The sequence below is a fragment of the Budorcas taxicolor genome, chromosome 19 (genome assembly GCF_023091745.1).
Source record: "Budorcas taxicolor isolate Tak-1 chromosome 19, Takin1.1, whole genome shotgun sequence".
Taxonomy (NCBI): domain Eukaryota; kingdom Metazoa; phylum Chordata; class Mammalia; order Artiodactyla; family Bovidae; genus Budorcas; species Budorcas taxicolor.
In genome coordinates this window covers 55,836,157-55,858,137 of record NC_068928.1, presented here as the reverse complement: position 1 = coordinate 55,858,137, position 21,981 = coordinate 55,836,157, and the positions used below count along the sequence as shown (strand labels likewise).

Here is a 21,981-nt window from a genome sequence, read left to right as displayed (position 1 = left end):
GTCTAAACCCTTTGTATGGTCCTCCCCTTGTCTGATCCACAGCAGGAGAGGGGAAGAGAGAGGCTGGGGCTTCCACATCCTCCCACCCCTCGCCAGCCCCTGTATTCCCCAGGACACAGCCCTGGGGGACTTTCACCAGCTGCTGGGTCCTCTGAGTCTTCGGGCGGGAAGGGAGGGCACTCCTAGCCCATCCATCTCCCTGAGCCCAGTGCAAACAGTGAGCTGTGCCCAGGGTGAGGCCTGGGGTGGGGCCTGGGGAGGGCAGCTCCGCCCCTGCTGGCCGGCTTGTACCCCACAAAGCTGGGTGCTGGTGAGCACAGGGCTAGAGTCCCAGGGACCCCCAGGGTGGCCAGCAGAGCCCCTAGGGGCCATACAGGAGGTTGGGAGGCAGACCCTTCGCCTCTCCTGTGTGAGCTCTTTCTCTGAGGGCACCACAGCAAGGGAAGCCCAGCGCTCCACTTCCTCACCCAAGAAAATGATGGATGCTGGTCGTGTGCCGAGGGCCCTCTGGGCCTGACTCTGGCAGGCAGAGCCCCAGCATCCCTGAAAACAAGAGCCATGGACTGAACCCCGTCTCCCCTCCAAGCACAAGGACGCAGGGCCTGAAGAGGGGGGTTTTATTATGTAAGGAGGCCGATTGTACAAAGCAAAGATTGTACTGACACAGACGGGGTGAGGGAGACCAAGAGGCCAGAACCAGGAGGAGGGGCGGGCGGCCTCCCAGTACCCCTCCCCTCTAAACACCCAGGCAGTGGGAAAGGGGAGGGAGGGCTGAACAGTGGCTTCCCCACCCCCATCCCCTCGCCCCCGTTTCTGTGTAAGAGCCAGGCAGGCTACATCCCTTGACCCAGAAAAATACAACAGGAGACCCTCAACCCCCCACTCCAGACCCTAACACGCATGAGTTCCTCCAGTCTGGCTCCTGGCATCCGTCCGTACCCAGTCCCCTCCGTGAGCATCCTGGCCTCCCTTCTTCCCGGGCTCCTGGCAGTGGGCGGGAGCTGGACCAGGAGGTTTCGGCGTAGGAGGCCTGGAAAGGCTCCCCCTACCCTTGCAGGCGCCTCCAGGAATGACGGCCCAAGACTTCCTGTGGGCAGCATTAGGGCACAGCAGCCTGGTGCCCTCCAGGACCGGGCAGCCCAGGAGCCAGGAGGGCACTGAGGGTCAGCTTAGAAACGGGTCCTGAAGGGCAGCCAGAAAGAGGTGGGAGCTCTGGGCGTGGGGCGGGGGCTGCAGCCCCGGAAAGAGAAGGTTCCAGGGAGTCCAGCCTGCAGGCGGGGGGCAGGGTGGGTCCCCACCAACCCAGCCACAAGGGGCCTCTGGGACCTGCCGCCTAGGACTCGGCCACTCAAGCTCCCAGCCCTGATTGGAGTCATTTAAAGCTCAGAACGGGGGATCGGGGGTCAGCACTAGGGACCCCGGGTCCCTGCCCTTCCCTGGCCCCTGCCCCTTGCAGGCTTCCATCTTCACACCCGCTGGATCTCAAACAGCTTCACGTCTGTGTCGTACCAGACAGGTGGGTCCACATTCCTGCAGAGCGGGTCGACAGTCACCCAGGGGCCAGGCGGCCTCGAGAAAAAGACTGGGACTGTCCTCCTCCCACCCTGGTGTCCCCACCGCCCCAGGCAATGGATGCCTGCCCCCATCAGACAAGACCACCCTGGTGGACGGTCTTGACATCAACCCCACTAGCTAAGGCCGACCCTCAGGGGGGACAGCAGACCCCCAAAAGCCCCAAGGGGCCCACCTCAGGTAGATGACGCCCCACATGTAGGTGCGGAACCACATGGCCGTGCCCGAGTTGGCCTGGTACTTGCGGATGAGGATGGGGTGGGGCACGGGCAGCAGCCCCACCAGGGTCCCGTGCTGCAGGAACCGCAGGATCTCCGACTCATCCGTCAGGCCCCTGCCAGCGAGATGGGGGTCTCCAGTGTGCCCACTCTGAAGGTCGAGGGGAGCAGGGGGCTCACCCGTGCTCCCAGCCCCAGCCCCGGCCTGGGCTGGCCCCCAGAGCCCACCTGCCCGGCCACGCCCCCAGCCTTACTTGTCAATGCAGATCTTCTCCACCTGGGGAACCAGCACCTGCAGCAGCCTCATGATGGTTTGCAGCGGCAGCTTCGACTTCCAGGAGAGGACCTGGGGGAGGGACCAGGGTTCCCAGCTCGCAAAGCAGTCCCCCAGAGGCTCTGGCACAGACCTGACCCCTGGCCTGGAACGAGGAGCCCCCCAAGACAGAAAGCATCCTGGCTCATCACAGCAAGGGCCTGGCAACCGGGCAGGGCCCATGAATAGTGACTGCTATTCGTGCAGGGGCTGCAGCCTCTCACGGAGCATGTACCGTGTACCGTGCCTTTGATCCTCACGATAGAGTGATGAGGCTGGGACATTTAGTATCCCCGTGCAAACACAATTAGTGGTGAGGTCAGAAAACAAGCTAGGGAGTGAGCAAGTGATGCAAGGAAGGAAACTGGAAAGGGTGATTTATTGAGAAAGGGCTGTGGACAGCCGCACCTTAACCTGCTGGGGAACCAGCTCTGGACAGTGTAGACAGAGGAAGCAACCAAGCCAGAGAGGCCAAGGTCACGAGACAGGACTGACCCCAAACCTGACCCCAGGCCAGTCCCTGGAATTGGACCCATTCCCATCCAAGCCTTTCCTGAGCCAGGAGCCCCCGACTGCCCCCCCAACACACACCTTATGCCATCTGCCCCACCCTCACCCACTCCGATGTCGGGCTCCACTGCCCACTGGCCGATGCACTGGACAGTCGCCGCTGCTCCCGCCAAGCCTGGCTGGGCTCCTGGTCCCCAAGAAGGAACGAAAGTGAGGGATGGCGGGAGAGGGTATGGATGGGGGGTGGAGGGCAGGCCATCAGGTCCTTGAACAGTCCCTCCCACAGCCTGGGACCTGGAGGACAAGGAGGTCTCTGCCCTGGCCCATGCTAGGGGGAGGGGGTCCTCTCCCAAAGGAGGGGATGGCCCAGCCCAGCACCCTTTGCCCTGGGCCCCGGGCCCTGCCCGACCCAGCCCAGCCAGGTGACAGGTTTAGGGCCAGGGGCTGACTGGGCAGATGGGGTAAAGGCCAGCCCAGCCTTGATAAGGCTGATGGATGAGGAGGCTGAAGGCCAAGGGCTTGAGCCCATGACCAATAAACGAGGGAGGGGTCTGTGAAAGACAGCCCCCACCCCCGCGGAAGAGAGTCAGCAGTGCCAACCCGGATGCCCTGAGCACCAGGTGCCCAGCCCCCTGCGGCAGGGGACCCCATGGGGCCCACCTCCATGGCTGGGCTGTCCTCTGCCGAGCTCTGCTGGGGCTCAGACTCCAGAGATCGCAGGGTGCCATCCTCCGACACCTGGGATTTCTCCGTCAGCTTGTCAATGCCTGGGGGTTGGGGAGGGGGCAGTGAGGACTCCTCCCCCAGCACCCCTCCTCGAACACCTCTGCACAGCCCCGCCCCACAAGTCCCCAGCTTCCCTCGACTTTAGAGATGCTGTGTCTGACTCCCCACCCTGTCCAGCATGGAGGCCCAGTCCCCCCAACCAGCTAGCCCTCCCGGGCTCCCCCGATACCTCCACCCCGACCCTTGCTGTCACTTTCCACAGCCCCCCGCCAGCCGTCAGCACCAGACCTGGAGTGGCCACCAGGCTGGTCTTGAGGGTGCCTGGCTCAGCGGGCGCGGCGGGGCGGGACCCCTCCATGGAGGCGCCTTCCTGCGAGCCCGCGCGGGACAAGGGTTCGGGCGGCCGGCGGCGCCGCTGCAGTGCCTTGTGGATGGCCGGCGGGTCGGTGGGCAGGTTGGCCAGCTGGTGGAAGACACTGCGCTTCCGGATGATGGCATAGACCAGGTTGGAGTTGCCTGTGGGAGGGGAGTGGGGGGTGTCTCAGCGAGGCCCGCTTGCCATCCCCTCCACCAGAGCGGCTTCCTGGGGTGGGGAGAGCTTGGAGGACGAGAGGGGTGTCTACCCCCAGGGGAGGCGACAGCAAAAGGCACAGAAGACGGGGAGTGTGGGCAGGGTTGGGACGGGGGGCGGGCTGAGGCGACTCCAGGATGCCACCTGTCAGCAAAAGAGCTTCTTGGCTGAGCTCACCCCTGCCCCTCCTTGGTACCTGGGGGACCCTCTCACCACTCAGCACAAAGGGGCAACACCTGGCAAAGCCAGGTGGGCCCAGCATGTCAGGGGCCCACTAAGCCAGCTGTTCAATATTTTGACAGTCCCCCAAGCCAGGTCACTGAGAGGAAGGACCATACGGCGTGTGCCCACGCTGAACGCCCTTGGCTCTGAGGGAGACAGGAGTGCTTTCCGGGCCTTCGGCGCCCTGCCATCCCTCTGCACGTGCTGCCCCAGCGCCCCCATCCCGCCCCCCGTCGCCCCGTCCCCCCACGCCCGTCCCCGCTGCCCCACCCCGCTTCCACGGCCACGTCTTGCCCCAGCGTCTGTGTGTAGACTGTGCCCCTCCGTGTTTTTCTACTGTTCCCACCCCATTCACCCCTGATAAGTTAGCATCAGTCACTCAGTCGTGTTCGACTCTCTTGTGACCCCATGGACCCCACTAGGCTCCTCTGTCCCTGGGATTCTCCAGGCAAGAATACTGGAGTGGGTTGCCATTCCCTTCTGCAGGGGATCTTCCTGACCCAGCAAGCAAACCCAGGTCTCCTGCACTGGCAGATGGATTCTTCATCATCTGAGCCACCTGGGAAGCCCTTCATCCCCGATCGATTAGTGCAAATACTACTTTTTCTGGAAATGATAACAACTGCTAATATTTAAGTCACAGGCAAGTGCTCAGTGCTTTCTTGGATTATTTCACTTAGTCTTCCCAACAACCTCTGAGATAGGGACTCCCAGTACTATTATTACGATCATCTTACAGATGAAGAAACTGAGGCTCAGGGAGCTGGTGTGTACACAGTCACAGAGCTAAGTGTTCCTTATTGTTCAGTCGCTCAGTCGTGTCCAACTCTGCGACCCCATGGACTGCAGCACACCTGGCTTCCCTGTCCTTCACCCAGAGCTTGCTCAAACTCATGTCCATTGAGTCGGTGATGCCATCCAACCATCTCATCCTCTGTCGCCCCCTTCTCTTCCTGCCCTCAGTCTTTCCCAGAATCAGGGACATGAGTTAGCAACTAAACAACAACCATCCTAAGCTATACAATAGGTCCTTGCTGCTTATCTATTTTATATTTAGTTAACCCCAAATACATATAATTTCATTATTAAAAAATGGAGAAGGAAATGGTAACCCACTCCAGTATTCTTGCCTGGTGAATCCCATGGACAGAGGAGCCTGGCAGGCTACAGTCCATGGGGTCACAGAGTCGGATGTGACTTGGCGACTAAACCACCACATTATAGCAAAAAGGGTTGCATTTTAGTTACATGTGTACACATCTGCTTCCTCTAAACACAGAGCTTTTCGAGGATGAGAATGTATCCTATTGATCTCCACCAGTCTAGCACTTAACAAAATGTCTGATTCCCAGATATCATCAAAAGTGTATCCATTGTTGTTGTTCAGTTGCTAAGTTGTGTCTGACTCTTTGTGACCCCAGGGATTGCAGCACGCCAGGCTTCCCTGTCCTTCATCATCTCCTGGAGTTTGCTCAAACTCGTGTTCATTGAGTCATGGTGCCATCCAACCATCTCATCCTCTGTTGCCCCCTCCTCCTCCTCCCCTAAGAGCTAAGTGGCAAGGCCCTAACTGACACCAGGCAGCCCAGCATCTCTGATACCCAGCAGGCCCGTGACACCCTGAACTTCCCTCCCGTCAGACTGAAGATGACCTGTTTGGGTGACCATCTGTTTACAGTCCCCCTCCATCCCTCCCTCCCCAGCTGCAAGCTCCATGGGGCAGAAGGCACTCTGCTTGGTTTCCCACTGAATCCCCTCACTGGCCCCAGGGCTTGGTATACAGCAGGCACTCAATAAATGCATGCAGGACAAACAAACTGGGGATCGGAGGGCTGTGTCCTCCTCAGATGGGAAGGAGTCCTTGGTCACTGCCCACCCCGGTTCCCCCTGTCCCTGAGGCCAGGCCAGGGGCTTGGGCTGGCACCTCACCATCAAACTGGTACTGGATGATGTTGTTGAAGACTTCCAGGAGGAAGAAGACCAGGTGGTGGTTCTGGGCGGCAGAGAAGAGGAACCAGGTGGTGGAGAAGGCCTCCAACAGGTGCAACAGCTTGTTGGCGGCCACCATGGACAGGCTCTTGAGGTAGGGCGACACTACAGGGGAAGGGTTGGCTTACTTCTGGGGCCCCACCAACCAGGCCTGCACACCCAGGGCCTGGGAGGGACATGGTGCTCCTGCTCCCACACCTTCCCTGCCCCCTGTCTGGGAAGTCCCCCCCAAAATCAGGAGGACCAAGCCCCAGAGGGCAAGGCCACACTGGCTATGCCTCCTGCAGAGCCCCAGGGCTCCACCCCTGTGGACAGCCGCGTTTACAAAGCCACTCACGCACTCCATCTTCCCCACTCCTCCTCGAACCTGAGAGGGAGGCAGATACATTCCCATTTTGCAGATGAGAAAATCGAGGTTCAGAGAGGTTCATAAACTTGCCCAGGATTGCCCAGTTATACAGTGATGGGCAGGGATACAAACTGAGGATCTTTACATCTTTCTAGAATATCAAGCTAGGAATTCCCTGGTGGTCCAATGGTTTGGACTCTAAGCTCCCACTGCAGGGGGCCTGGGTCCCACCCCTGGTTGGGGAACTGAGATCTTGCAAGCCATGCAGTGCAGACAAAACAAAAAAAAATTTTTTTTTAATTAAGTAGAATATCAAGGTGCTATTCCACATATAACTATATACGGATTTTCTGCACAGCCTGTGAAGGGGAAGTCAGAGACGCAAGGCTGCCCACGGCTTGACTTCACAGACGGATCTGTCATAGACTGATCTTGCCCCATATCTTTCTCCCTCACCAGGATGGGGCAGGGTCGGTGGCTGTCTTGTTCACAAATGCATTCTCAGGTAAGATCTGTGGGATGGAGCCAGTGATGCAAGGCCCAGTTTTGAGCCCTGGTTGAGGAAATAGGATGCCACAGGCTATGCAGTACAGTCAAAAAATTAAGAAAGAAAAAAGGGGGAAAAACGAAAGCGAGAGAGAAGGAAGGAAGGAAGAAAACTGACCAGTAGGTACTTCGTCTGTTGTGTTCTATGCTCAGTTGTGTCCAGCTCCTTGCGACCCCAGGACTGTAGCCCGCTAGGCTCCTCTGTCCCTGGGATTCTCCAGCAAGAGTACTGGAGTGGCTTGCCATTCCCTTCTGCAGGGGATCTTCCCAGCCCTGGGGTCGAACCCGCGTCTCCTGCGTTTCCTGCATTGGCAGGTGGGCTCTTTACCTCTGCAACACCTGGGAAGCCCTGTAGGCACTTAGCTGCCCTTTCGTTATTATTTCTATTGGACCCAGCAGGTTTGAACCAGGGAGCCCGTGGCAAGTCAGCCTGTGGCCGGGCGCCCCCTGGTGGTGATCGTGGGAAAGGCGCGCCCTGGTCCGCCCCCCTACCGTTGACCACGATGGTGAGCAGGCAGTCGAAGAGGGGCTGCAGCCGCTGGTGCCCGCTGGTGATGATCTTGTGGAAAACCTAGGCGGGGAGCAGGGGGTCAGCCACGGGCCCTGCCGCCTCCAGTCTCGGCCGAGGGCACGTCACCCCCAGACTTCCAGGTCCCCCCCTGACTTACCACGATGAGCAGGTCGGCGTGGGTGCCGGTGAAGACCGGGATGTCCATGGGCACGCGCACGGAGTAGGGCTTGTTCAGCCGCACCCCGAAGTTCCGCTCCCCGCTCAGAAGCAGCAGGATGAAGACACCGATGTGCATCAGGCCCACCCGAGCTGCGGCGCGGGGCGTGGGAGGGTCACCTCGCTGGGTGGGGCAGCGAAGAAGGGAGTCCAGGGCAGGGACCCATCTTGGGGTGGAGGTGGGGGGAGAAGCCCTTCCCGGGAGGTCAGGGCACAGGGCCCGAGCTGCCAGGGGGCAGGAGAGGCTCGCCGCAGCTGCCCCTCGGCGAGGGGCACCCCACAGGGATCCCGAGCCCACCCCAGCCTTACACTGATCCGCTCGAGCGTCGTTGAGGAAGTAGAGGATGGGAACCAGGATGTCTAGGACGTCACTGCTCTTCAGCACAAAGAAGAGGAATTTCTGGGGGGCGAGGGGAGACGGGTGGGCGGGGTCAGGAGAGGGGCAGCCCTGCCCCGCCCCTCCCAGGAGTCTTCGTAGATGCCCTGCGCACCCCAGGGGTGGACCGCTGCCGGCCAGCCCGTGCCCCCGCACCGCCACAAGGGCCGGCCCACCTTGTTGAAGTCACAGAGCTTCCAGAAGAGGACCAGCAATTCCTGATGGAACTGGATCTTCTTGGTCGAATTGGGCAGGTAGGTCTGGAGCAGGGGGTTGGAGAGCAGCCGGGCTATGCCCTTGAGGATGAACTGGAAGTCCTGGGTGGGGTAAGGGCAGGGACCTGTCCAGTCCGGCTCCCTGCAGTCCCGGCTTCCTGGCCAGGCCCCCCACAAATGCCTCCTCTCCCCCCACTCCCACCCTACCCAGAGCCTGATTCCCACCATCAGAGCCAGAGGGGCCCAGGTTCCAGCGTCATCAAGAGCTGTCCTGGGGGTAGCCCCTCAGAAGCTGGGTCCAGGGCAGGTCTAGAGAGCTTACTCCTCCACCAGACAACAGGCTCCCCATCTACACACTGGACTCCTGCCCACCTCGACTCCTGTGGACAGGTGCAATCCTCCTGCCCCTTCCCAGCACCCTGTCACACGTGAGGAACAGTCTATTCTAGAAGAGCTGTCCATCACTGAGCACCTGCTACCTGGACAGTGCTCTCAGCCAATCCTCACTACAAGGCAAGGATGCGGTTCCTGTCCCTGCGTCACAGCTGCAGAGCTTAGAGTCCCAGGGGCACAGCAACCTCCCCCAAGGTCGCAGGACACATGAACCCAGGTCTCACTGGCCTTTCCATCCACTGTGATTCCCCTACCAAACCCACCATCAGCCACCTCCTCCCGCAGGCCTTCCTGGCTTCCCTCCCCTAGTTGAGGCCATCAGCCCTTTTCTGAGGCTCAAGACCCTTGCGGTCCAACCCCAAGTCCACCGGAACTGTGGTTCCTTCAGGTAGGGGTCAGGACTCCCCCTACTCCCAATCTTATCTGCATCCTCTCACCCCCTGCAAGGTCACAAGCTTTGTAGGGAGTGGGCATCAAGAACCCACAGGAGGACTTCCCTGGTGGCACAGTGGATGGGAATCCACCTGCCAAAGCAGGGAATATGGGTTCGACCCCTGGTCTGGGAAGATCCCAAAAGCCACGGAGCAGCTAAGCCGGTGCACCACCGCCACTGGGTCCGTGTGCGGCAGCTACTGAAGCCGGCGAGCCTAGAGCCCGCGCTCCACAGCAAGAAAAGCCAGGGCAGTGAGAAGCCGGTGCACCGCAACAAACAGTAGCCACTGCTCATGCAAGTAGCGAAAAACCGAGCAGAGCAAGGGAGGCCCGGCGCAGCAAAAAATTAATTACTTAAAAAAAAAGAAAGAAAAACCTGCCAGAGCAAGAGCATCATTCAACTCACCTCCTCTCGATGGATGCGGGACAGGTAGTTCACAAACAGGTTCTCGGGCCCTGGAGGCTGCGGAGGGTGGAGCCGGGGCTCAGCAGGTGCCCTCACCCCCCACCCCTGCCCTACCCCAGGCCTAGGTGGCAGTGCCCCCTCTGACCCCAGACACCCCCATGAGGTGCCCGCCGGGTATCCCTTGCCCGGGCTGCTGGAGGGGGTGCCACCCGTGCACAGCCTGGCGGGGCCGGCGGCCCACCCTCTCCCGTGCTCACGTCGGCATCGTCCATGGCGGTGCCCGTGGTGGTGCCGTCCACGGTGGGGCTGGCGCTGGTGGCGCTGTCGTGGTCCAAGGTGACGATGAGCACCTGGGCCGCTTCCTCCACCAGGGGTTCCCGGTAGTCGGAGAAGAGCAAGTGGTTATAGGGGATCCCGTAGCCCACAGGGTCATAGGCACACACGGTGTTCAGGAGCGACGTGAACAGGGGCAGGGCGTGTCTGCGTGGGAGAGGGGGCGGGGCTCAGGGACTCTGCCCGCCGTCCACTCGCGACTCCGGCGGGGGGCGGGGGGGGGGGGGGGGGGGGAAGGGGGGGCGGAGGTCGGCCAGGACGACCCCTCATCCCCCATTGTCTCAGTGCCAGGCTGTGGTCTGGGGGCCAGGGAGCAGCCCCAGGAGCTCATCCCCATCATTCCTGGGAGAGACCACTCCCCCCTCCTTGCCTGTATCTGGGACCCCGGCCGGGATGGTTGGGGGCCAGAAGGACTTCATTACCAAGACAGGGATGGCCAGTCCTGAGCGGCTCTTTGTAGAATATCATGTCTACACCCCTTAGATTTTCACCTCCAGGGGTTGGAGCCTATTATGGGTATTTTTCAATTTTTTTTTTTAATATATATTTTTGTGACTGCTCCACACACTACAGCTGGGATCTTGGTTCCCCAGCCAGGGATAAACCTTCACCCCCTGCACTGGAAGTGCAGAGTCTTAACCACTGGACTTCCTGGGAAGTCCCTAAAAACTACTTTATTTTTCTAGAGCAGTTTTAGGTTCATAGTAAAACTGAGGGGAAGGCAGAGATTTCCCATAGATTCCCTACCCCGACACACACACGGTCTCCACCACCATCCGCATCCCCCACCAGGGTGGCCCATTTGTCACAACTGATGACCCGACATCAACACATCCCTGTCGACCAAAGTCCACAGTTTACATCAGGCTTCATTTCTTTTTCCTTTTTTTGGGCTGTGGAATCTTATTTCCACCAGGGCTTGAACATTCACCCCCCCTGCAGTAGAAGTGTAAAGTCCTAACCTCTGGACCACTGGAGAAGTCTCCAGAGTTCGCTCTCAACGCTGTATAATCTACAGGCTTGGATAAATGTATAAAGAACATGCCTCTGAGGTTTCTGCAGGGCAGGTACCCTCCCTTGGGGCCTCAGAGAAGCGTTGGAGGCCCACAGGGAAGGCAGGAAGCAAAGCACGTGCCCCATTCCCCAGCTCCCAGGCCACAGAAGGCCTCCATTCAGAGATTTGTGAGGTGTCCTAGGTCAAGCTCCTCATCTTACAGATGAGGAAACTGAGACCCAGGGAGGTTCATCAAGTGGCAAAGGTGGCCGTTTGCCTGATAAGGCTGGGGAGGAAGAAAACCCTGGCCAGCTTTCAACTGTGCCTGGTGGGGGAGTCACCTGGACTCTCTCTACTTCTAGGGGTTGTGCCGGGAGTGAGTTTGGGCGGAAGAGCTGCAAAACCTGAAGATGGCGTGTGTCATGTGGGAGTCAGAGTCTGGAAGAGGGTGAACCACGACACTTAGCGGCACTAACCCTGTGCTACCAGTTACAGCCCCGGGCACAACAGGAGCTGCACAGCTGAAGCATACGAACCCGCTGTAAATATGCAGTCCTGGCATGTGACACCTCCACGAACTCGTATGCTCCCAGAGCCCTTAAGTGCCCCCACGTGGGCCAGGCTTCCCCATTCTTCAGAGTATTCAGCACACCCCCACCCACCCACCACTTAAACAGCACTGCCCAGGAAATTCCCTGGGTAGGACTTGGCCACTGCCGTGGGCCTGGGTTCGATCCCTGGTCAGGGAGCTAAGATCCTGCAAGGCCACACAGCATGGCCAAAATTAAATGAACCGTCTAATACAAGCTACATGTAGGTACGGACAGCTTAACATGTGGCTGGTCCAAAGTGAGATGTGCTGTAAATGTAAACTACACACCAGATGAAAAGAGAATACAAAACAGTTCAATAACTTTGTTCAGTGATTACACCTCAAATACTGATGTTTCAGACATATTGGGTTAAAATTAACTTCACCTGTTTCTTTTTAACTTTTTAGATGCTGCTACTAGACATGTCTAAACTGCATGTGTGGTTTGCATTATCCTTCTACTGGACGGGGCTCTAGATGGAGGACCCAGGCACCCTTCAACCAGGGCCCCCAACAGGGACCGCGCTGGTGTTAAGGTGCGGCTATTGTTATAGATCATCACCACCAGGGGGCAGCGTGCTTCCTCAAATAAGACACATTGGCCAGCAAATGGCCTCAGTGCCAGGCTGCCTACCAGTGGGAGGTGGGGAAATCGAAAGGCAGGCCAGGGGCCCCTCACCTGTTTTCTGTGGAACAAAAAAACTGCACCCACGGATTGATGCTGCTGCCGTCCAGAGCTGGGGGCAGGTACATGGCCTCGGAGAAGCAAGTCAGCAGCAGTTTCAGCAGCTCCATCCTTGGGCAGAGAGGACAGGAGAGAGCCTACCCTGAGGTTCCCAGTTCCCCTGAAGGACCGCATGCCCACCCCACCCAGCTGTCATTCAGGTCCATGAAAAGAAGTGACTCCGTTTTATCCCTGTGAGGCTGAAGTTGGGTCACGAGCGAGCAGGGTCTCCTCTCTTATTGTTTAGTCCCTAAGTCTTGTCTGACTCTTTGCAATCCCATGGACTCTACCCTCCAGGTTCCTCTGTCCATGGGATTCTCCAGGCAAGAATACTGGAGTGGGTTGCCATTCGCTTCTCCAGGGGATCTTCCAGACTCAGGGATCAAACCCAGGTGTCCTGCATTGCAGGCAGGTTCTTTACCCCTTAGCCACCAGAGAAGCCAAGGGTCTCCTTGGAAGACCCCCACACATGGCTCCCTCTCTGAGCTGTGCAGGGGCCAGGCCTGGGGTCCAGCCTGAACAAGCTCACCGATTCATGTCATGGATGTAGTTGGGCTGGGGAGAGTGAGCAAAGCCCACGCCAGCCTCCCAGATGTATTCACAGCTGTCCAGGGAGTGAATGTCCTCCGCCGAGTCCTGGGGACAGGGTTAGGGAGAGAGATCAGCCCCCTACTCTCCTTGGTGGTGGTGGGGGGCGGTGCAAAGACCCTCATCTCTCCCAAAGACAGACCCTCAAAGCACCCTGGGTGCTAGGAAAGCTCATTTTCCTTCAGTCTGGTGCTTGCTCAGTCCAGCGGGAGACAGGAAGAGAGACAGGGAGTGAGCCGAGTGGAGTTGGGGGCCCCTGATGGTGTGTGGGCGTGCGGGGTGGACAACCCTCAAGGTCAGTCCACTGCCCTCTGGAAGTGAGAGGGGCCAGGCCTCCAGTGCGCCAGCCCCACCCCCCACCGCGGCCCAGGCCAAGACAATGGGTGCTTGTGCCCTGCCTCCCGGATACAGAGGGCAGGGCCCACACCAGCTGGCTCCCCTCCAGCCGTGCCAGCCACCACCCCCTCCTGGGACCATGCGTGCCAGGCAGCCTGGCCCTCCTAGGGCAGTCCCTGCCCCAGGGAACTTCAACCGGCCCGGACCTGGGACCAGGGCCCTCCTGGGCCGGGGCAGGGGCTGGGGGCTCTCACCACAGTGCTCCTCCGGTGGCTCTGCACCGTGAAGTCTGGGCAGAAGAGCAGGTCAGCGATGGCCAGGAGCAGGGACTCAGCCAGGGGCCGGGCGTTCTCGTCGTCATCCTCTCCCTGCTTGGGACAGGGCCCCCGGAGGCCCCTCAGTCGTGGCTGCCCAGGAGAGGCGGCCCCAGCACTTGGGGAGGGGTGGAGGACAGGGTCGGCCCAGGCAGGCACCCACGGTGGAGGGAGAGAGGAAGCAGGACGGGGTGGGGGCGAGGAGAAGGAACAGGAAGTGGACCCCTAATCACCCCAAAACCTCCCAAGGGAGAAGGGGGACAGTGGGGAGCAGGGCTGGGAGCAGTCAGGAGGCCTCCCCACTGACTGGGAGGGGCGGGGTGAGACCCCCTAAACTCAAGAGCCTCAGCCCTGCTGAGAATCACTGGGTCCACCCACCCAACACCGTGCACCCCCAGTTGCCTGGACAGAACCCCAGGAAGGGAGTGGGGTAAGTGGGGGGAGGGCCCAGCTGCCCTGCCCGCATCTCTGCCCAGCTGCAGGGGCAGGGACCCCCACAGGGGAGAAACCCAGGACTCGAGGAGGATTTGACCCCCTCCCCCGGCCCCTCCCAAACCCCAGAAGAGGTTCGGAGGAAGGTGGCCGGCCCTACAGCTTTCTTCCCCTTCCCTGCAGCCCCACCTCCCCCCGCCCCCCAAAGTCCCGGCCAGGCCCACAGACCCCTCCTCGCCCGGCCCCAGGCACTGTGGACCAGAAGAAGCCCCTCCAGTCAGGATCCTCGAAGATGTAGGGCAGCACGCGGGTGAGCAGGCGGCTGCAGTTCAGCACGGTCTGCCTCTCCTTCTCCGAGTGGCAGCCGCTCTCGGCTCCCTGCACCAGCTTCTCGACTGCCTGCAGGGGTGGCCAGAGAGGCGGGGGGCGGGGGGATGAGGCCCTGGCACCTGGGGTCAGGCTGGGCACCCCGGGCTTCAGAGGGGGAGGGAGTGCGGGGCCAACCTGCAGGGCCACCTCTCCAGACAGGGTCAGCCAACCCCGGGGGGACAAGACATGGGCCAGGGGGCAGCCGGAGCATCTGGGAGTGAGACCCAGCCCACCACTCACTGGCCGAGACCTTGCAAAGGGACCAGCCTCAGTTTCCTCCTCTGTAAAATGGCAACACTGGCAGTACCAACTGCACTTGCTCTCATGCTCAGCCGCTCAGTCGTGTCTGACTCTTTGCGACCCCGTGGACTGTAGCCCGCCAGGCTCCTCTGTCCCTGGGACTTCCCAGGCAAGCATACTGGAGTGGGTTGCCATTTCCCTCTCCAGTGGATCTTCCTGACTCAGAAGGTCAAATTGCATTGTCTCCTGCATTGGCTGGCGGATTCTGTATCACTGAGCCACCAGGGAAGCCCACCGACCACACAAGGTGAGCTAGACGAGCTGACTTGCGGCAAGTGTCCCCCCAGAGCCCAGCCCAGGGGAGAAGCGGGTGAAGCCTTGGGGTCACCTCGACTGGGTGGGGATGTCCTCGGTGCCGGCCCTGTTGGACCACAGGGCTGGGCCAGCTCCAGCCTCCCTGGGATTGTGGAAAATGGCTCGGGCAGGGGTGACAGCGAGGGGCTGGGCCCCCTCACCTTGTAGCACAGAGTGGCCAGGTTGGAGGGTGACTCCTCTCGCACCGCCCGGATCTCCGCTGCTGGCACCAGCGCAAAGACATCCTGCACCGAGGTGGCCGTGTCCGCCCAGAACTGGTCCCAGAAGGCGTCATCGGTGGCTTCCACGGGCTGTGGGGGGACCAAGTGTCCAGAGTCACATGATCTCTTGCCAGCAGGCCCACAGTGTGCCCAACTCTGTGACCGAGGGAGCCCCGGAAAGCGAAGCCCCCTCCTCCACCCCTGCTGGTGCCCAGGAGTCTTCCCCCGTGGAGACATCCTTCAGTGGCCATGAGCCCTGGTTGGCACAGGCAGGCCGGGGACACTTGACACAGATGGTCAGGGATCGGCTGGCACTGAATTCAGTAGGCAGAGCCCAACCCAGTCCCTGAGAGACTTGTGACCCCCCAGTAACTCACCATCCCCCTTTGGTAGATCCTCCCCACTTGGGGGCCTCCCCAGGCCACACCCCTAAGTCACGTGCCCAGGGACCAGAGCCAGGCTATGCCCCTTCCCCTGGGAAGAAGCCAAGGGGACATATGCCTGCTGCCAGTCACTCAGGCTGCCCCCTAGACCCCAGCCTCCACCCTCAACCAGTACACCCAACTAGCGCCGAATCTAAAGCAGTAACCCACGGCTCTCTGAGGACATCCGCTCTTCTCGGTACCCACCACTGGCGCTGCAGCTCAGGCCACTCTTGCCAGGGCCCCCCTTCCAAATCTACCCCCTCAATCCGGCATCCACACTGCCCCCAACCAGCTTTCAAAGCAACAGCACCAAAGGCATTGCTCCCTCAACAAAGACACTTAGGGCTCCCCGCTGCCTGCCGAGTCCAGACCTCGGCTGGACAGTCAGCCAAGATCACACCTAAACACCTACAAGCACACATCTGGGCACACAGACATGCACACGGACACGCAACAAACACACACATGCACACGGATGCGCACACAGGAATACCTGTATTCACGATCCCAGCAACACAGCCCTGCCGTAGTTTCTGGTTGCCCTTGCACAGACCATCCCCTCTTCGCCGCATGCCCAGCCCACCCAGCACTGTCCAAAGTCTGACCAGACGTACTGAGGCACCATGCCTTCAGTACATTTATGCCTTTTAAGTCTTAGAGTCAGCCATATGAACACCCAATCTGAATCATGAACCCTAGAAGTCTTTCCTAAGGAAATGATCTGAGACATGCAGGTATGAGAATTTTTACTGAAGAGCTGATGTGAAAAGTTAAAAGTTGGAATCAACCTAAACAGCCAACAATTGGGGAATGCTTAAAAAGTTGCTGCTGCTGCTGCTACTAAGTCACTTCAGTCGTGTCTGACTCTTTGCAACCCTATGGACTGCAGCCCACCAGGCTCCTCTGTCCACGGAATTCTCCAAGCAAGAATATTGGAGTGTGTTACCATGTCCTTCTCAGGAAATTACCGGGCAGTCTAGTGGTCAGGACTCTGTACTTCCACTACAGGGGGGACAGGGTAAATCTTTGGTCAGGGAACTAAGATCCTGCATACCACTCAGCCAAAAAAATAATTAAGACATAGTCATACAATGCAATACTATGCAGCCATCAGAATCATGTCTTCAAAGAATACGAATGAATGGAAAATGCTCATGGTACAATGTTATGTGAAAAAGAGAAGATATAAAGTATCTATAGGATGATCATGATTTTTTGTAAAATTAGAGGAATAAAACGAAGATCATAGCATCCGGTCCCATCACTTCACAGGAAATAGATGGGGAAACAGTGGAAATAGTGTCAGACTTTATTTTGGGGGGCTCCAAAATCACTGCAGATGGTGATTGCAGCCATGAAATTAAAAGACGCTTACTCCTCGGAAGGAAAGCTATGATCAACCTAGATAACATATTCAAAAGCAGAGACATTACTTTGCCGACTAAGGTCCGTCTAGTCAAGGCTATGGTTTTTCCAGTGGTCATGTATGGATGTGAGAGTTGGACCGTGAAGAAGGCTGAGCGCCAAAGAATTGATGCTTTTGAACTGTGGTGTTGGAGAAGACTCTTGAGAGTCCCTTGGACTGCAAGGAGATCCAACCAGTCCATTCTGAAGGAGATCAGCCCTGGGTGTTCTTTGGAAGGACTGAGGCTAAAGCTGAAACTCCAGTACTTTGGCTACCTCATGTGAAGAGTTGACTCATTGGAAAAGACTTTGATGCTGGGAGGGATTGGGGGAGGAGGAGAAGGGGACGACCGAGGATGAGATGGCTGGATGACATCACTGACTCGATGGATGTGAATCTGAGTGAACTCCGGGAGTTGGTGATGGACAGGGAGGCCTGGTGTGCTGCAATTCATGGGGTCACAAAGAGTCGGACATGAGCGACTGAACTGAACTGAACTGAACTGAAAAGCCTAGAAGAAAATGACAAAGTGGCGATAGCAATTATCTTGCGGGGTGGCTTTTTTGTTTGTTTCTTTATATTTTTTCTGTACATGCACATATTGCTCTTTTTTTCTTTTGACTGTTCATCTGTTTGAGGGTCAACCAAGGTCCTCTTACCCTTTTAAATAGCACTTCCTGCAAGAGACCTTCCCAGGATGCTCCAATCAAATTAGACTTTTGCCTTCTCTGAAAGAGCCGATAAAGGGCTACTCTATCACAAATCGGCACGTAATATGCATCACTCTTATTATCAAGAAACAATGTGAATTTTACTTAAAAAAAAAAAACTCTGTTGGGACTTCCTTGGAGATCCAGTGGTTAAAACTCCTCACTTCCAATGCAGGGGGGCAGGGGCAGGTTTGATCCCTGGTCAGGGAACTAACCTGTGCGGTTATTTTGGCTGTGCGGTGAAACCAAATAAAAAAATACTTTAAAATAAAAATTCTGTTCTCTAAAGCCACTTCTTCCAAGAAGTCTCCCAGTGTTTCTACCAGTGGGCTCGATCCCACCTTGGAAACCTGCTCCCCACCCACCACAGTCACTCATCACAGGCCTGATTCCATTCTTGCCTGGAGGCTCCATTCCTCCACCAGCTCTTCTCCGGGACCGTGCACTTGAGGCATATGGCAGATGCTCAGCCAGTATTTGTCCAGCTAAAGGCTGTAATCAGTCCCAGAGATTCCCTTCAGCCCCTTCACTGGGCAGAGCTGAGCACAAGGCTGGGTACAAGCCTCCCCAGGGTCCAGTTTACCCCAGCCCATTCCCCGACAAGGCTGCCCTCCGAGGCACAGGGCAGCCTGTGGCCACGGCCTTCAGGGCTGGCCTGGCACTAGGACAGCCTGGGTCCCAGAACTGGTAGAGCAAGTTAGCTGGGGGAGAGGAACAAAGACCAAAGCTGCGCCCTGGGGCTGCGGCTGGCTGGTCCTCATGCCCTCCAGCCGTCCTGGGGTCCAGGGAAGCACGCCCCCTGTGTGGATGGCCGGGTGGAAGTGGGGAAGGAGCCTCCCAGAAAACATGCATGACCCCCGCCCACCTCCCATCTGAGAGCTCCTCTGGGAAGCCATTTTCCCCTCCTCCCATGTAGCCACTACCCTTTAAGCTTAAAGGGGCAGAAACTCATCAAGTGCACTTGACCTCTGACCTAGTTCATCAGGCAAGTGTCATCTGGGGACTGAATTAAGAATGAGGAGAGAGTCTTAGGGGGGAACTTGAGAGGCCCCAGGGCAGCCCAGCTCTGAAGCAGAGGGAAGTCCCAGCTCTGGGAGCTGGCCTTGAACTTCAGGACTAATGATTTCACCTCCCCCATCCCCAACCTCTTCTCCGGGTCCCAGCTCGGATCCTTCAGTTTGGTGGCCGTTACCAGAGCAGAGGAGGCTAGCCATAGGTACTGATGCCATAGGTACTGGCCAGGTTCGCTGAAACTTTTGAGTGGGGAGGGAACATAGCTTAGATCCTGCCTCAGTTATTCCAGCCCCACCCAACACAAAGAAGCTTCTAAAATCCAAGCTAGTTTCTTTAAAAAGAGTATTTTTGGTGAAGGTGAGCAGGCCTGTGCTGCCAGAGGCACAGGGACTGAGCCACCCTGGAGGGAAACCAGATATTCTTAGCGTAGCTTTGCTGGGACCTGCTCAGGCCAGATGCCCACCAGCCCGGAGGACTAGCTGCAGCTGCTGGACCTCTCTGGCGGGAAGAAGGGAAGGACCAGCAGTGGTCCAGCCTGCCAAGGGTGACCTGTACTGAAGGACTGTGTCACCACGGCGTTCGCACACTCATACGTGTGCACATGTGTGAACATGGACCCACTAGGTATCCTCTGGCCTACGACAGAGAATCTCCAAAAGGACAGGATCTAGGAGAGGGTCCCAGATCCAGGAATATGCCCCTCGAGGGCTCCACCCACACCGGGAAAGGCTTGAAACACAGCCAAAGCTGCCGGCTTCAGGACCGGGGTCGGGCCCAGCCCGAGGCAGGAAGAAAACAGGATACAGCGCAGGAAGGCTGGGAAAGCCAACCAGCTTGGGCCCAGGCCACAGGGAAAAGGTGATAGGTTGGCTTGCCTGCAAAACCCTGTGATCACAGAGGCCCTGGGACAAGAGGACACCCTGGGACAACTGGCCTGAATCTCCTTGGGGACACCAAGTGGCAAGGTCTGGGGACCATCTGGGATTTGGCTCTGACTCCTGAGCTGTCTGAGCCAGGTCACTGCACAGGGTCTGTGGCTTCAGGCTCTGAGGGTCTCTCCCTCCAGGCAGCCGAGGTCCCCTCCCACCTGCAGGGCCCCCGGGCTCTCCCGAGAGAGACTCAGGCTGGTCTCTGGCTCCAGCCCTGTCCCAAGTCAGCTCACTGTCCCCAGCTGTCCCCAGCTCAGTCCACCCTGTCATAGGGCCACAGCCAGGGATGGATGGAGGCCCAGTGTAATTTGGGGAGGGGGCCCGAGCCTGTAGAAATCCTTTGGGACCCAGCTGAGCCGGTCCTACTGGCCTGGCAGAGACCCTGGCTGTCGAGCCTACAGCCCGTAGCGACAAGGTGGTTTCCTCCAACAAGGTGTTTCCCTCCCCAGGCAGGTAAACACGGAGGCCTCCCTCCCCTCCTCTCCCTGTGGTCCCCCACAGAGAGGCGGGCCCACCTGCCACCCTCAGATCTAGAAGCCCCACGCCAAGAAAGCCAAATGCCAGAAACAGCCAGGAGCCTTGGAGGCAGGGGCAATTAGCAAGGCCTGGTTTCTATCAAATGCCTCTCAGCTGGGGCTGGACGCTACCGAGGCCCTGGGCGTGTGTCGGGCTCCTGACCTTTCTCCTGTGGGAACCAGAGAGTGTGGAACCAGAGTTCTGGCCCCTGGAGCTGCAACCAGCTGGCTATGGGGGAAATGGCTCCCTTGAACCTACTCTACTTGCTGGGAGCATGAGAGAGCCCTGGGGGTGCAGGTGGAAGGAAATCCCTGGCTGGCAGCAGGTCCTGACTCCCTCGAAAGTGGGGGACCTGGGGAAGCAGAGATGGGCATCTCTTTGGCCAGAGTGGCCTGGCTCAAGGAGTGAGAAGAGAGGGTTGGGCTGGGAGATAGCCTTGCTGGGGCCAGCCCTTGTCCTGGGGGCAAGGAGTTGGCCTCGGTGCCACTTGTGGGCTCAGGGGTCTGTGCAAGCCTGGATGGGTACCCCCAGGCCCCACAGTACCTAGTCCAGGGGCAGCCTGGACTGTTCTTAGCCCTGCCCCAGAGAACAGGGTACAGCAAACACAGCCACCTGCACCGCAGGGCCTGGAAAGGGGAGCCCCTGGAGCAGTGGTCCCCAGCTGGGAATCTGGACTCCGTGGGCCTGGGAACAGCTCCCCTGGCCAGGCTGCAGCGCTGCCCTCCACTCTGCGTGTTCCCATCAACACCTAGGCCTTCTCTGGCCGTGGGCATCGACCCGGCCCAGCGAGGCCGCCACCGCGCACCAGCTGTTTCCCCGATCCGGGAAGGCAACCGCCGGCTTTGTTTGCACTGAGTCAACCGGGTCTGTGCCTCCCGGATCGCTGGCACCCAGGGGTAGGGAGGAGAAAAGGAGGTGTTTGGGTGGGTGGGGGTGGGGAGAGGCTGGAGATTGCGGGGCTGGAGGGGCGATGAGGGGACCGACAGCGGGGCGGACAGCGGCGACGCCGGCCTGGGGAGTAGGCACACGTCAGCCTAAGGTGGCAGCAGCAGCTGCGGGAAATAGGGATGTTCCCGGGAGAGAAGGCTGGGGGTGGGGGACTAAGGGATGGAGCCCTGGGGTACAGGCCCAGGGGTCTCGCTCCGGCCCGGGTTGCGGCGTCACCCTCCTGGCCAGCTGGTCCCCCCAGCCCCCGGCTAACCAAGTTCTTGCAGCCGTTCCCCCCACCCCGAAAGCCCCTGCCCAGCCCCCAGCCCGGCAGGTGGGTGGGAAGGCCGGGGCCCCGGGCGCACCTGCGTCTTGGTGGTGAGCTGGATCACCGCCTTTCGGAAGTTCAGCTTGGAGTCGGCCGACCCCATTTCGTTGAAGCCCGTTCCGGCCTGGCCCCGGCCCCGACTCCCGCCCGGGTTCCGGCTCGGTATACAGCTCCAGCCCCGCTGCCCCCGCGGCTCTCGCAGGAGCCGAGCCGCGCGCCCCGCCCGCAGGCCGGCGTCGGTCCCGCCCCCTGGGCCCCGCCCCGCCGGGCCCCGCCCCCCGCACCTGCTGCTCCGGCCCCGCGTTCCCCGCACCGGCCCGGGGTCTGGCCCGCGGATCCACCCCCAGCCCCTTCTCAGCTGGATCGGGTGCCTTCTGCGTGGAAGCATTATCCCCCTCGGTCTCTCGCATTTACACTCAGCGCCCCCCTCCGGGGCCCGCAACCCTCCAGCCTCTGTCCCCTGCCCCCCATCCTCACCCTCGGTCCCCACGCCATTACTAGGCCAACAATTTCAAAGCCGGTCCTCTCCAGCATCTTTCTTGTCCACCCCCCGGCATTCTGGGCATCCGCTCGTTTGGTTCCCCTTTTTCTGACCTGTCTCATCCGGCTCCGCGGCCTGGTGAGAGCGAGGGGTCCCTTCTGAGTCTCACCATTCCTTTCTGGCC

The 21,981-nt window shown here is 59.2% G+C and overlaps 1 protein-coding gene across 2 annotated transcripts; it reads right to left on the bottom strand.

Moving 5' to 3' along the window:
• Positions 1 to 615: 615 nt before the first annotated feature.
• On the bottom strand, positions 616 to 21,484 carry HID1 (HID1 domain containing). 2 transcript variants are annotated; one of them, XM_052657669.1, is made up of 19 exons: positions 21,354 to 21,484; positions 15,003 to 15,152; positions 14,107 to 14,277; positions 13,387 to 13,503; positions 12,738 to 12,844; positions 12,164 to 12,280; positions 9,823 to 10,045; positions 9,566 to 9,622; positions 8,296 to 8,436; positions 8,053 to 8,143; positions 7,685 to 7,836; positions 7,509 to 7,587; positions 6,062 to 6,226; positions 3,628 to 3,855; positions 3,274 to 3,380; positions 2,720 to 2,800; positions 2,045 to 2,136; positions 1,748 to 1,906; positions 616 to 1,530 (listed from the first exon to the last, which is right to left on the bottom strand). In XM_052657669.1, exons 1-19 carry the CDS (start codon positions 21,417 to 21,419, stop codon positions 1,467 to 1,469), a joined length of 2,367 nt encoding a protein of 788 aa, XP_052513629.1. In that variant the 5' UTR covers positions 21,420 to 21,484; the 3' UTR covers positions 616 to 1,466. The 2 variants fall into 2 exon arrangements, with proteins under 2 accessions (XP_052513629.1, XP_052513630.1); XM_052657670.1 differs by having other exon boundaries at positions 13,387 to 13,500.
• Positions 21,485 to 21,981: the final 497 nt, after the last annotated feature.

Excerpts from the sequence above, each read along its gene's own strand:
- HID1 (XM_052657669.1), bottom strand. The coding sequence starts at position 21,419 with ATGGGGTCGGCCGACTCCAAGCTGAACTTCCGAAAGGCGGTGATCCAG. Across the intron at positions 3,856-6,061 it reads CATCCAGTACCAGTTTGATG|GCAACTCCAACCTGGTCTAT; the intron begins GTGAGGTGCCAG and ends CCCCTCCCACAG. Across the intron at positions 2,801-3,273 it reads AGGACAGCCCAGCCATGGAG|GAGCCCAGCCAGGCTTGGCG; the intron begins GTGGGCCCCATG and ends CTTGGGGACCAG.